At 38.8% G+C, this 12,252-nt stretch overlaps 1 protein-coding gene across 1 annotated transcript in view; it reads right to left on the reverse strand.

The window, feature by feature from the left end:
- The window catches only part of AK3 (adenylate kinase 3), a 29,021-nt gene that overhangs the window by 9,233 nt on the left and 7,536 nt on the right, over nucleotides 1-12,252 (reverse strand). Inside the window, exons 2-3 of the mRNA XM_036738111.1 lie at nucleotides 8,013-8,132; nucleotides 2,398-2,570 (exon numbers count right to left, since the gene is read on the reverse strand). Of these exons, the coding sequence (XP_036594006.1) occupies nucleotides 2,398-2,570; nucleotides 8,013-8,132 (293 nt within the window). The remainder of the gene's footprint in view (nucleotides 1-2,397; nucleotides 2,571-8,012; nucleotides 8,133-12,252) is intronic.

Consider the following 12,252-nt stretch of genomic DNA (forward strand, 5'->3'; position numbering starts at 1 on the left):
GACTCTGGGGACCATGAGATTTCAGTGCCTGCCATATATGGTACACACTGCCAAAAAAAAAAGGCTTACCTCCCACAGAACTGCTAAAAGACTATGAGGCAGCAAAGTAGGATGAAAAGAACATCGAACTAGGAGTCTAATGACCTAGAGTCTTGCCTCAGCTCCACCAGGAACTAGCTTTGTGACCTTGGATAAGTCAGAATCTCGAAGATCAGGTATTTTCTCATCTGTGAAGTTACTAAATGGTTCATACCCTCTAACCCAATATTACTCTTGGTCCTCAAGGAGGTCAGAGATAGAGGAAAAGTCCCACAGCCAGATGGCACAGTGGACAGAGCACTGGGCCCAGAGTCAGAAAGATCTGAATTCAAATATAGCTTCAAATACTTAAAAACTGTGTGACCCTGAGCAAGTCACTTAACATCCTTCTGCCTCAGTTATCTCATCTGTAAAATGGGGATAATAATAGCACCTCCCTCCCAGGGTTGTTGTGATGGGATAACACTTGTAAAGTTATGTGTAAATACTACCTAGGTAACAGCTTTTAACTATTCAAGCTTAGAATGGCACTAACACTTTTGGGAAACTCTGTATAAACAAAATACTGATTGTGGTATTTTTTGTGTTAGGAAAAAAAACAAGAAATTGTCCTTAGCGCAAGAAAAAACAAAAAATAAATAAATAAAAGTAATGAACCATAAGAAAAGATGAAAATGAGGGCTTCAGAGAAAAAGGAAAACTTGCATGAACTGATGGAGAGCAAAGAACTGAGAACCACAATAACAACAGTAATACTTACATAGTGCTTTTACAAATATCTCGTTTGTTCTGTATAACAGTCCTGGGTAGATGCTATTATTATCATCCCCATTTTCCAGATGAGGAAACTGAGGAAAACAGTGGCTAAGTCCCTTGCCCAGTGTCATAAGAACCTGAGATAGGATTTGAACTCAGGTTTTCCTGACTCCAGCCCTCTACCTGATGTGCCACCTAAAATGCATCGTGAGTGAAATTACGCGAATGAAAACAATTAAAGTAAACGAACTCCATTTAAAGGCCGATAGTGGTTACGAAGGACAGATAATGAAATACACTTGCCTCCTCTGGGTAAAAAGGTGGCATGCTGTAGGTCCTGAAAGCTATGTACACTGACAAACCATTCTCTGTATAGGTTGATTTTGATGAACTGTTTTTGTGACAAGGAAGGGTTCTATATTGGGGAGGAAGGGTAAGAAACAGTGGGAAATATTTTTGGCTTTAAAAATGATAGGCATCATATATATATATGTTTATGTATATATGTATGTATATATATATATAAAGAGAGAGAGAGAGCGCACGGGCACAGGGTGAGTTGAAGATGAAGGGAAGATATCTAAAAGAAATAAAATCAAATTAAGGAATGACAGAGGAATATACTGAGAGAGGGAGATAGGGAAAGATAGAATGGGGTGGATTATCTCACATAAAGGTGGCAAGAGGAAGCAGTTCTGTGGGAGGAGGGGAGAGGGCAGGTGAGGGGGGAATGAATGAATCTTGCTCTCATCAAATTTCGCCTGAGGAGGGAATACCATACACACTCAATTGGGTATCTTACCCCACAGGAAAGAAGAGGGAAGAAGATAAAAAAAAAAGGGGGGGGATGATGGAGGGGAGGGCAGATGGGGATGGAGGTAATCAAAAACAAACACTTTGGAAAGGGGACAGGGTCAAGGGAGAAAACTCAATAAAGGGGGATGGGTTGGGAAGGGGCAAAATATAGTTAGTCTTTCACAACATAAGTATTGTGGAAGGGCTATACATAATGATACACATGTGGCCTATGTTGAATTGCTTGACTTCACAGGGAGGGTGGGTAGGAAGGGAAGAGGGGAGAGAATTTGGGACTCAAAGTTTTAAAAACAGATGTTCAAAAACAAAAAGTTTTTGCATGCAACTAGAAAATAAGATACACAGGCAATGGGGCGTAGAAATTTATCTTGCCCTACAAGAAAAGAAGGGAAAAGGGGATGGGAGGGGAGTGGGGTGACAGAAGGAAGGGCTGAATGGGGAACAGGGCAACCAGAATATACGTCATCTTGGAGTGGGGGGGAGGGTAGAAATAGGGAGAAAATTTGTAATTCAAACTCTTGTGAAAATCAATGCTGAAAACTAAATATGTTAAATAAATAAATTTTTAAAAATGATAGGCATCATTAAAATGGAATTTAAAAAGAAGGTCTGTAACACCCAGTATTCCTAAGAAATAAATACTAACCAGGCCTAACACTGCTAAACCTGGATATCAGGTACATTCCTATTGGGGTAAAGAAAGACAGTAGAAGGTTAAATCTCTTTAAAACAGAAACATCAAATATCATATACACAGAGATGGTTTTACCACTGATAAGCACTCACAATTTTTTGAGGAGGGTTGAATTCAGTGTTGTAAACTCGGCCAGAACTCGGGTGAATCCAGCGAGAGGTGAGACGTTGCTTAATAATCTCAAAGGGTACATTCAGATCAATCACTGTATCTATCTGGTAGACTTTGTCCAAGGCTTCAGCTTGTGGGACAGTCCTGGGAAAACCTTTTTTTTTTTTTTGTAAATTTAAATAAAGAAGAGAAAAAAAATCATTCCTGAGTTTCTCACACCCAAAATTAACCTACCAACTGAAATCCAGTTAAGTTAGCCACAGGTACTTGGACAATTTTTCTAAGGCCCATAATTCTGCCTCACGTACTTTGTAGCTCTGTGATGTTAATCAAGTCACCTACCTCTAAGACTCGTTTCCTACATCTTTTTCTTTCCTTCTTTCTTTTTCTTTTCGAGGCAATCTGAGTTAAATGAATTGCCCAGGGTCACACAGCTAGTAAGTGTCTGAGGCCAAATTTGAACTTATATCCTCCTGACTCTATCCACTATCCACTTTGCCATCAAGCTGCCCTTCCCTCATCTTTAAAAATGGGGGGAGCTCCAGTAGACCTACAGATTGTCCCTAAGGTCACTTCCAGCTCTAGAACTATGATCTTATAAACCATAATAAATATTTATTATCATACTGATCAATGGCACTGAAAAATTATAATGCACTCATGGGAAAGGTTCTCAATATTCTCCCTCAACTCTTTCCTGCTTAAAATTAAAACAACTCTGAGGCACCATCTCACACCTATCAGATTGGCTAACAACCAGAAGAAGAAAATTATAAATGTTAGAGAAGATGTGAGAAAATTGAAACACTAATGCATTGTTGGTGGAGTCATGAACTGATCCAACCATTCTGGTGAGCAATTTGGAACTATGTCCAAACTGTGCATACCCTTTGATGTAGCAATACCACTACTAGGTCTATATCCCAAAGAGATCATTAAAAAGGGGAAAGGACCCACATGTACAAACATATTTATAGCAGCTCTTTTTGTGGTGACAAAGAAATTAGAAATTGAGGGGATGCCCATCGATTGGAGAATAGCTGAACAAGTTGTGGTATTTGAATGTGATAGAATACTATTGTGCTATAAGAAACGATGAGCAGGCAGAGGTCAGAAAAACCTGGAAAAACTTACGTGAGCTGATGCTGAGTGAAGTGAGCAGAACCAGGAGTACCTTGTACACACCAATAACAACACTGTGTGATGATTAACTATGATAGACTTAGCTCTTCTCAGCAACACAGTGATCCAAGACAATTCCAAAAGATTTGAGATGGAAAATGCTAACCACATCCAGAGAAAGAATTATTGAAGCTGAATGCATGTCAAAGCATATTATTTTCATTTTTTTCTTTCTCATGGTTTTTCCCTTTTGTTCTGATTCTTCTTTCACAACATGACTAATGTGAAAATATGCTTAACATTAATGTACACGTATAAACTAAAAAAAAAATGCTTTCCTACTTAATTATCAACTATAAAGGCAATCTGGCTTTGTACCCCATTGATCACTGAGGTGATTCAGTATAGGAACAGAGTATATCAGAAAGAATATGAGATTAAATTGCAGAGGGTCACATGGTTAGTAAGTATTGAAGCTTATCAGATGCAGGGTTTGGAGTTCTCCCATAACTATAAGCGTAGCCCTGCTTGCATAATATCATCTCCTTATTATCCTTCTATCTCCTTTTCTTCTCCCTTGAACTTTCCCCATGAGTCTGAATGAAATGAGACCTACCCATTCTTTTTTTTTTTGAGGGGGGAAGGCAGGGCAATTGAGGTTAACTGACTTGCCCAAGGTCACACAGCTAGTAAGTGTGTCAAGTGGCTAGGGCCAGATTTGAACTCAGGTCCTCCTGACTCCAGGGCTGGGGCTCTACTCAATGCACCACCTAGCTGCCCCCCTACCCATTCTGTTTAAGGAAATTATAATACTGTAGACAATCCTCAATTTTCCAATGGATTATTGTCCCCAAATTCATGAGTTTCAATGAGAAAATATATTCCAAATTCTAGATAACAAACTCAGACTGCTAGAGTGGGCCCCAGGCCAACCCATTAAAACCCATTTTATATAAAATATAAAAAATAATAGTAACCAGGACTAACATAATCCTTCAAGGTTTGCATAGCACTTTCCATACTTTCATCCCATTTGATCTTCACAACAACCCCATGACACAAGTACTGAAGATACTGTGGCCATTTTACAGATGAAGAAACTGAAACTTAACCCATCCTTTTACACAGTATGTACAATTTTTTTTACCTGTCTATACCACTAGAGTATGCACCCCTTGAAGGCAAAGACTGTGCTTTTGGGCTTAAGACTTAATCAATCCTTGTTCACTGACTAACTGCCTTGCCCAGGATCCCACAGCTAGTAAGTATCAAGGAAGGTTTTGAACCTAAGTTTGACTCTGAATTCAGCCCTCTTTCCACTACACTAGCACAATCCTGTACTAAAAACTCACATTTCTGCAGGTTGAGCATTTACAAAGCACTTTCCTCACAGCTACTGTGTGACACAAGAAGAATGTGGATTAGTGCTACGGAACCTAACCACTATGTGCAATGTCCAGAGGAAATTCATTCAGGGTTCCACCTGAAATGCTTGAATGCTCGACATACCCTATTCCTTTCCACAGCCTCCTTCCCCTAAATGCTCGCTTGATAGACAGAGAGACAAAGGTTCCTTCACTTCCAAAGTAGGAACTTTCATAGCCCAGGACAAGAGTTGGGGATTAAATGGGGTCAGGTGCAACAATGAAGAGTTATAGGGGTTCACGGATAAGAATTAAGCTAAAAGTTCTAGAGTGAGGAATAAGAGCAGATGAGTACTAGAGGCTTGGGGTGCAGACCACTCTCTTACAATCATCCTCAGCCCGTTTCTATTTTTCTATGTCTTTTTTTTCCTAGATCAAAGTTGGATAAGGAGTCTTATGTGCCCACACAGGCCTCTTTACCCAACTCCTTTTTTTCCTCATTAGAAGTTATTTATGTCTTCCAGGATTAGACTGCTGTGGCCATTTAATAATTTATGACAATCTTCTGACTTTTGAAGAATGAAATTATTTTCTTCAGGTACTTGATTAATCAATTGCTCTGCTTCTGGCACAAAATGATCCCTAGCAGACTCCCTGTGTGGGTTTGAATCCAGGCTCTGTCTGTGTGTGTCGAGAGACAGACAGACAGAGTCAGTCAGAGAGAGAGAGAGTCAGTCAGAGACAGAGACAGACACATAGACAGACCTTAGGCAAACTTTCTAAATTTTCTTGGCCGCGGTTTTCTTATAAAATGGGGAAGGGGCGTTGACTAAGTGTGTTCTGAAGTCATCTTTCACTGCAAAATCCTATGATTCATCAATATTGTATATTTCTAATACAAAGTTTGTGGCTGGATTTCATAATACCTTGTCTTTTTCCTCCTTCTGGCCAAGAGGTCTGTAGTACACTTTTATAGTTATAATGTTTCTTTTTTCTTTCTTAAATGATCCTCATCATAGATTCTGTCACATAAGTTTATCTTCTTCAGATAAATATATATATATATATATATTTTAATACAGTATAACATAAATATAGTATTATACCATTACATACTATACTCTAATACTATATTTCTTTTATTCCTTTTGAATGAGGTATGACTGGAATATGACTACAGCGCATTTCAACAAATCTCAGTGATGTCAGTGAAGTTGAATTTATCTCCTTGTGATAAGATCTTCAATTTACTTTGCTTATTACCTATCCTTTGTACATCTGCATATAGGCATCTGAAGACTTGAATTTTATTGCTGGATCTCTTCTTGGATATTTTCTTTTATGAGTTACTGCTCTCCTCTTAATACTACTTTGTGGTATCTAGCTTGGTGGATATATACAGACAATTTTCTTTCTCTTCTTCCATTTTCATTTTAAGCCCTTTTGACCCAAGGTTCCAGACAAACATTCTTACTAGCTCTTCATACCAATTAATGAGTCGACAAGAATGTATTAAGAACCAGTATAAAGGACTGAGGATACAAGGACAAAAGTAAAACAATTCCTACCCTCAAGGGACTTATATTCTATTCTAATGGGAAAGATAATATGCACAAATAAGTATATATATAGAACATATACAAGCCACATGCAAGTCAGAAATTTAAATCCTATTTTCAGTCGCCATGTTCTGAACCAGATGTTTGTTTTCTAAACCCTCCTCTCTCCCAAGTTCCTACTTTTAACTGACAACAGTGATAAAGACATTATTTATATCCCTCAAGTCTGCAGTTTCTTGCCCAAGATTTAATTAATAATGTCTAGGTTCCTTTTATCAATATAATCAGTGCCTGACATGAAACATCAGGAATGAGTAATGGTGATAAGATTTAACACGTCTAAGGAAGGTCACTGTCACATTCTAGGTACATGTTAACCTCACCTTAGTATGCCTTAACAGATAACCATCAACCACCACAACTTTCTTGCCTTCTTCCTTTGAATAACGCCTTACTGGATAATCTTTCACATGACAGCATCTATGGATCCATCCAGTAATTGCTTGGAGCACAAGAAAGAAGCCACCTCTTTTTAAGATGGTCCAACTTTGCCATCTATGAAAAGTGCCTCAAATTTGTTACAGATTCTAACATTTGCCAGTTTTTCTTCTTGTGTCCCATTCTTCTATTCGCTGATCTTCTGGTACAAGGTAAACTACCCCTTGGCCTCTTCCATGTCTTTGTTTCTTCTTTATTTTCCTTTTGAAGCATGTCCACAGTGCTTTCCTAGAATACTTCATTTTCCCTTACAAGCTAGAGTACAGAAGCATGTCTCCAATCATTTCACCTTCTATACTGTAGAGATTAACTTGCATTTTGTGCATGCATAGGTATTACTTGGCTTTGACAGAAACAGAAACATAGCACCCTCCCCGTTGGTCACTTCATAATATTCCCTTCCCTTCAAACTTCCTGGAAATAAGTTCCATGCTACTCTTGCAACAGCTTATTGCTCTGAAAAACTGCTTGTCTATCTAGCCTGGTATTCATATTACCCAATACTTTGTTTTACACCTCTAATGCACTTATCATGCAATATATGTTATAGCCATCTGTATTTGTGCCTTAACCCACATTACATGAAGGCATGTGCTGTGTCTTGCCTAAACTCTGTATCCCTCAGGGGCTAACACAGCATTCTTCCTGCTCCAAGTACCTAAATATTGAATGAATCAGTGGCTAGAGGAGCAGCGAACCAAGGACTAATTCATTCTATAATCTTGGGCAAGTCCCTTTATTTCTCCAGGCCTTGATCTTCTCATCTCTAAAATAAACGTGTTGGACTAGAACATCTCCTAATATTCCTTCCAGCTCCAGCTCCAACATTCTATGATCCTATGAAAATGCCTGACTCCAACAGGGACCCATCTAGATGGTCAAATTTGATTTTTCTTGGCCTTCCTTCTTTCCTCCCAACTCATTTATATCTCTCCATTGAAAAGGGAGAAATGAAAAAAGAATGAGGTTGAAATAGCTGGCTCAAAAATGTTCATTCTTTTAAGTTCTGATTTTGACCAGCACCTGTGAAATTTAGTCAATGGGTTTACTTACCATCCAATAACCAGCTACAGTGAGCTAGATTTTTCAGTTCATGCAGGGCCAGCCGGGTCATGACATCATCTGGTATGAGCTTCCCCTGATCAATGAAGGTCTTGGCAAGCACACCAATTTCTACAGGAGAAAGAAAACAGAGAATCAGTTACAATCAGTCAAAGCTTGCTTTGATGCGCTCCAAAGTCACAAGTGCCTTGATTTGGTAGAAAAGGGCTCTGAGAAAGTCTAATATTATCAGTCTCCACAAAAGATTCAGTTTGCTGGAATAAATTCAATCCTAATCTTGTTTCTAAGTGGCCAATACTACTACTTATTATATGTATAGAGATAATCTAGCCCACTAATTCAAAGTATTCATGGAAAAGTAGAAAGAGCACTTGATTTGGAATCAGAAAACTGGAGTTCACATCCTGCTAGTAGGGTTCCTTGAGCAAGGTATCTAATCTTTCTAAGTCTCAGTTTCTTCATCTGTAAAAATAACAATGATACCTGTACTACCTACCTCAAAGGGTTATTGCACAGATGAAATGAGATAATGCCTCTAAAGTACTTTGTAGCCATAAAGCACTAATGGGAAATCTGCATAGTGCACTTCAAATTGAGTAAGCAGCCATCACCCCATCCTCCATTAACATTTTCCTTCAAAGCTTCAGTGTGGTATGAAGATATCCTTATGGGTTATGTCAGTATACTGAAAGCTCAAGATGGTCCTACCAAGCCAGAAACAAAAGATGAACTGGGCAACAGACTGTGGGTCAGTCTTCTAGGTACCATGAGAGGTAAGTTTGAAAAGGAGTATAACCTGAAGGAAGCTTGGCCAGCAGACAAGGACTTCCTTTGTTGGTTGTAAAACTAAAATTGATTTTAATTCTATTTTGTTAAGACTTAATCAAGCTACATATAATATTCTCTTTAGTGGTTCCTTCCCCTTGTGTAAGCTCCACCCATTACCCACATCCTGGAGAAACTTGCCTATAGGTCAAGCTTTTGTCCTTTAATTACCTCCACCTATGTAGCCTCACCCTTCACTCATTTTCCAGAGAAAACTGGTTAACCTAAAAGGTCAAATTTCATCATTTTAAACTACTGCAGCAACTTCCATTGCCTGCAGACTAATCCCATAGCTTGGGAACCTTTGTCTTATGATCACATGTCTTGGCTGTGGTCAAGTAGGGTTTTAGAAAAAGAGGTCCAAGTGATATAATCTCAATTCTGACTATGTCATTGATAGCTAAGAAGAAGAAACACCTATGTTGCTTAAGATCTTGATCTCTTATCTTGCTAATTGTTTCTTTTAAAACCCTTGAGCCCTCACTCAAGATACTTGGTCATTGAGACATTCCATTGACTCCTTTTACAAGTAACTGCTAGTCTTTTTTTTTAACATGAAAATTTTTTTACTATGACAAAGACATCATACAATTTTTATGATCTTGGTCTTTCCTTCTTGCCTCTGTACAAGGCCAGAAGAGAAACATGTGCAACTTTTATAACCCTGAATCGGACTCCAGGAATATCACCAACAGCATGAGTTTTTCAACCAAATCCAGCAACCAAAACTTCATCGTTTTCCTCAATAATGTTCAAGCAGCCATCGTTGGGAACAAAGGCAGTGATTTTTTTGCCATTCTTAATCAGCTGGACTCTCACACACTTCCTGATGGTAGAATTGGGCTGCTTGGCTTCCACACCAACTTTTTCCAAGACAATCCCTTTGGCATGAGATGCTCCTCCAATTGGGTTGGCCTTCAAGGCAGTGCCCAAACAAGCTTTCTTGTATTGTTTGTCCTGCCACTTTTGGTCTCTCCTGTGGCTTCGGGGTTTCCTAGCAGTATGAACACCATGGCACTTACCCATGCTGCCACCGTCCAGGCTGAGAGAAAAGAGAGCAGAATTGCTAGTCTTACTAATAAGTGAATCATGCTTGGAATTTTGTCTGTCAGAATTTCTCTCATGACATGGTCATAGTAACTTGTAAAACCAGGGCACAGAACTGTGATTTGTGTCAGTGGGAAGAGGACAGATGAAAGTAAATATCTTGTGAAAAAGCATAAATGACCTCACATCCAAATATCGGTAAATTTTCAACCAGCCAAATACTCTGCTCTTTGATGAACTCCCAAAGTAAATGTAAAGAGACCCTCCTCCCAATCTTTTCAGCTACAGCTTCAAGAGGATAATTCAGACAGATTGTAGTACACAATTGAACAGAAAAATATACCCACAAAATTTCATGTCTGTCATTTTCCTTCACATTTACAAGTATGGAAAGCTTTGACTGCCTGAAACAATCTACCCCTCACTTTAACAGTGGTTTGTAAACTTTCCTCTCAGGAGTTAGAAGTTTTGGGCTAGCTTGCTTAAAACTCTTTAAAAATCTGTTTAAGAATATACATAACTTTAATTGAGGAGGGATCACGAGTTTCTATGAATAAATTAGTCAATGAATGGTAGTTCCTTAAAATTTTATTATATTCATTATATATACAGATATAGGTCAGGGCTGTCCAACCTTAGGTTTTTATTGAAATAATAAGACAATATATTTTGATTTGCCATTTTAGTGAGAGCTCTGACAGTAAGAGGCTTCCTTTACTAAAGCATTTATGTAAATTTCTATGCTTGTAGGCAGGCACATAAAGGGCTGCATGGGCCCTGGGCCACATTTTGGACAATCCTGATATAGATATTGATCTACATTTATTCAAATAATAGCTATATGGCTTTAAGGTTTGCAAAGTTCTTTTGAAATATTATCTCACTTTATCCTCAAGAGAATCATAGGAGGTAGGTGACATTATCAGCATTTTACAGATGAGGAAACTAAGGCAGACAGAGGTTAAGTGACTTGCCCAGGGTCAAACACCTAATAAGTATCTGAGGTCAGATCTGAATTTCAGTCTTCATGAATCCAGGTTCAGCAATCTCTCCACTGCTCCATCTAGCTGCTGTACAGATTTCTAGCATGACAGTGTAGATCTCTGACATGTTTTTGGTTGCCTTTCAGCTCTCTGACCATACCTCTTTTCTTTCCTCCTCTCTCTCATATAACTCACCTTGCCAATTCTCAACAATAGTTCTTGAAGGCCCGGAGCCTATAGGGTACAATTTAATTCAACATACATTTACAACATTTTTTTTCAGCTGTTTCAGTCATGTCTGACTCTTTGTAACCCCAACTAGGGTTTTCTTTGCAAAAATACTGGAGTGGTTTACCATTTCTTTCTCCAGTTCATTTTACAAACGAGGAAACTGAGGCAAACAGACTTGCCCAGGGTCACACAGCTACTAAGTGTCTGAAACCAGATTTTTACTCAGGAAAATGACTTCCTGACTCCAGGCCTAGCATTCTATCTACTGTACCACCTAGCTGCCATAAAGGAGGATACTAAAGCTAAAAGGATTAGAAAAGCCCATGCCACACACACTGGCTTACCAGAAGATCTGGACTTTTAAATTGTGCAGACAGCACAGGACAGAATTAAAAAAGAAATATCTTTTCAGCAGTTTCCTACAAAGTCATCTCCTAGGAGATCATAGTAAGTGTAATGGGTTATTGTTTCATGTTTTAAGTATTTGTTATTTATGCTTTTTTTAAGAATGTCTTTTGTGGTAGGAAATAAATAGCTGCTTCACACCCAATATCTACTTTGTACATTGAGTACATTTTCTAGAAGGGATCTTGTTAATCATTTTTAGGGGAGACCTTTAACATTAGCTATCCCTAAGTTTGGTTTAAAAAGTTTTCCCAAAGACTCCTGAGTAGAGTGTATATGTGGTCGGGGGAGGGGGGTGAATGAGGCAGAGCATGCAAAAAAACTGTGATCCCAATACTGGACAGAGGCCCTCCCAGGACTGGATCCAAGCCTTGCTTAAGTGTAGAGATGGTGCACCTCATGGAAGAGAACACAGCCCTTCCCTGGAGTCTCAGAGGCTGTGCCAGCACTGCACAAGCTCTGGCAGGACCAAACAAGCTAGGAAAGTTTTAAGCATGAGCCCAATGATAGATTTCACATCAACTGACTGAGGACAAGATTGATCTAACAGTCAACAAGCATTATTAAGTGCTAACTGTATGCCAGATACTGTCTTTAATGCCGGGGAAACTAGAAAGCGTCATCACCACGTTGGCTGAAGTTGGCCACAACAACTCTTGAAGACAATTTACCAAGACAGGGTGGGGTTGAAAATGGCTTTGGTGGAAGAAGTATCCACAATGATAAAATTATAGTTTCTT

The sequence above is a fragment of the Trichosurus vulpecula genome, chromosome 9 (assembly GCF_011100635.1).
Source record: "Trichosurus vulpecula isolate mTriVul1 chromosome 9, mTriVul1.pri, whole genome shotgun sequence".
Taxonomy (NCBI): Eukaryota; Metazoa; Chordata; class Mammalia; order Diprotodontia; family Phalangeridae; genus Trichosurus; species Trichosurus vulpecula.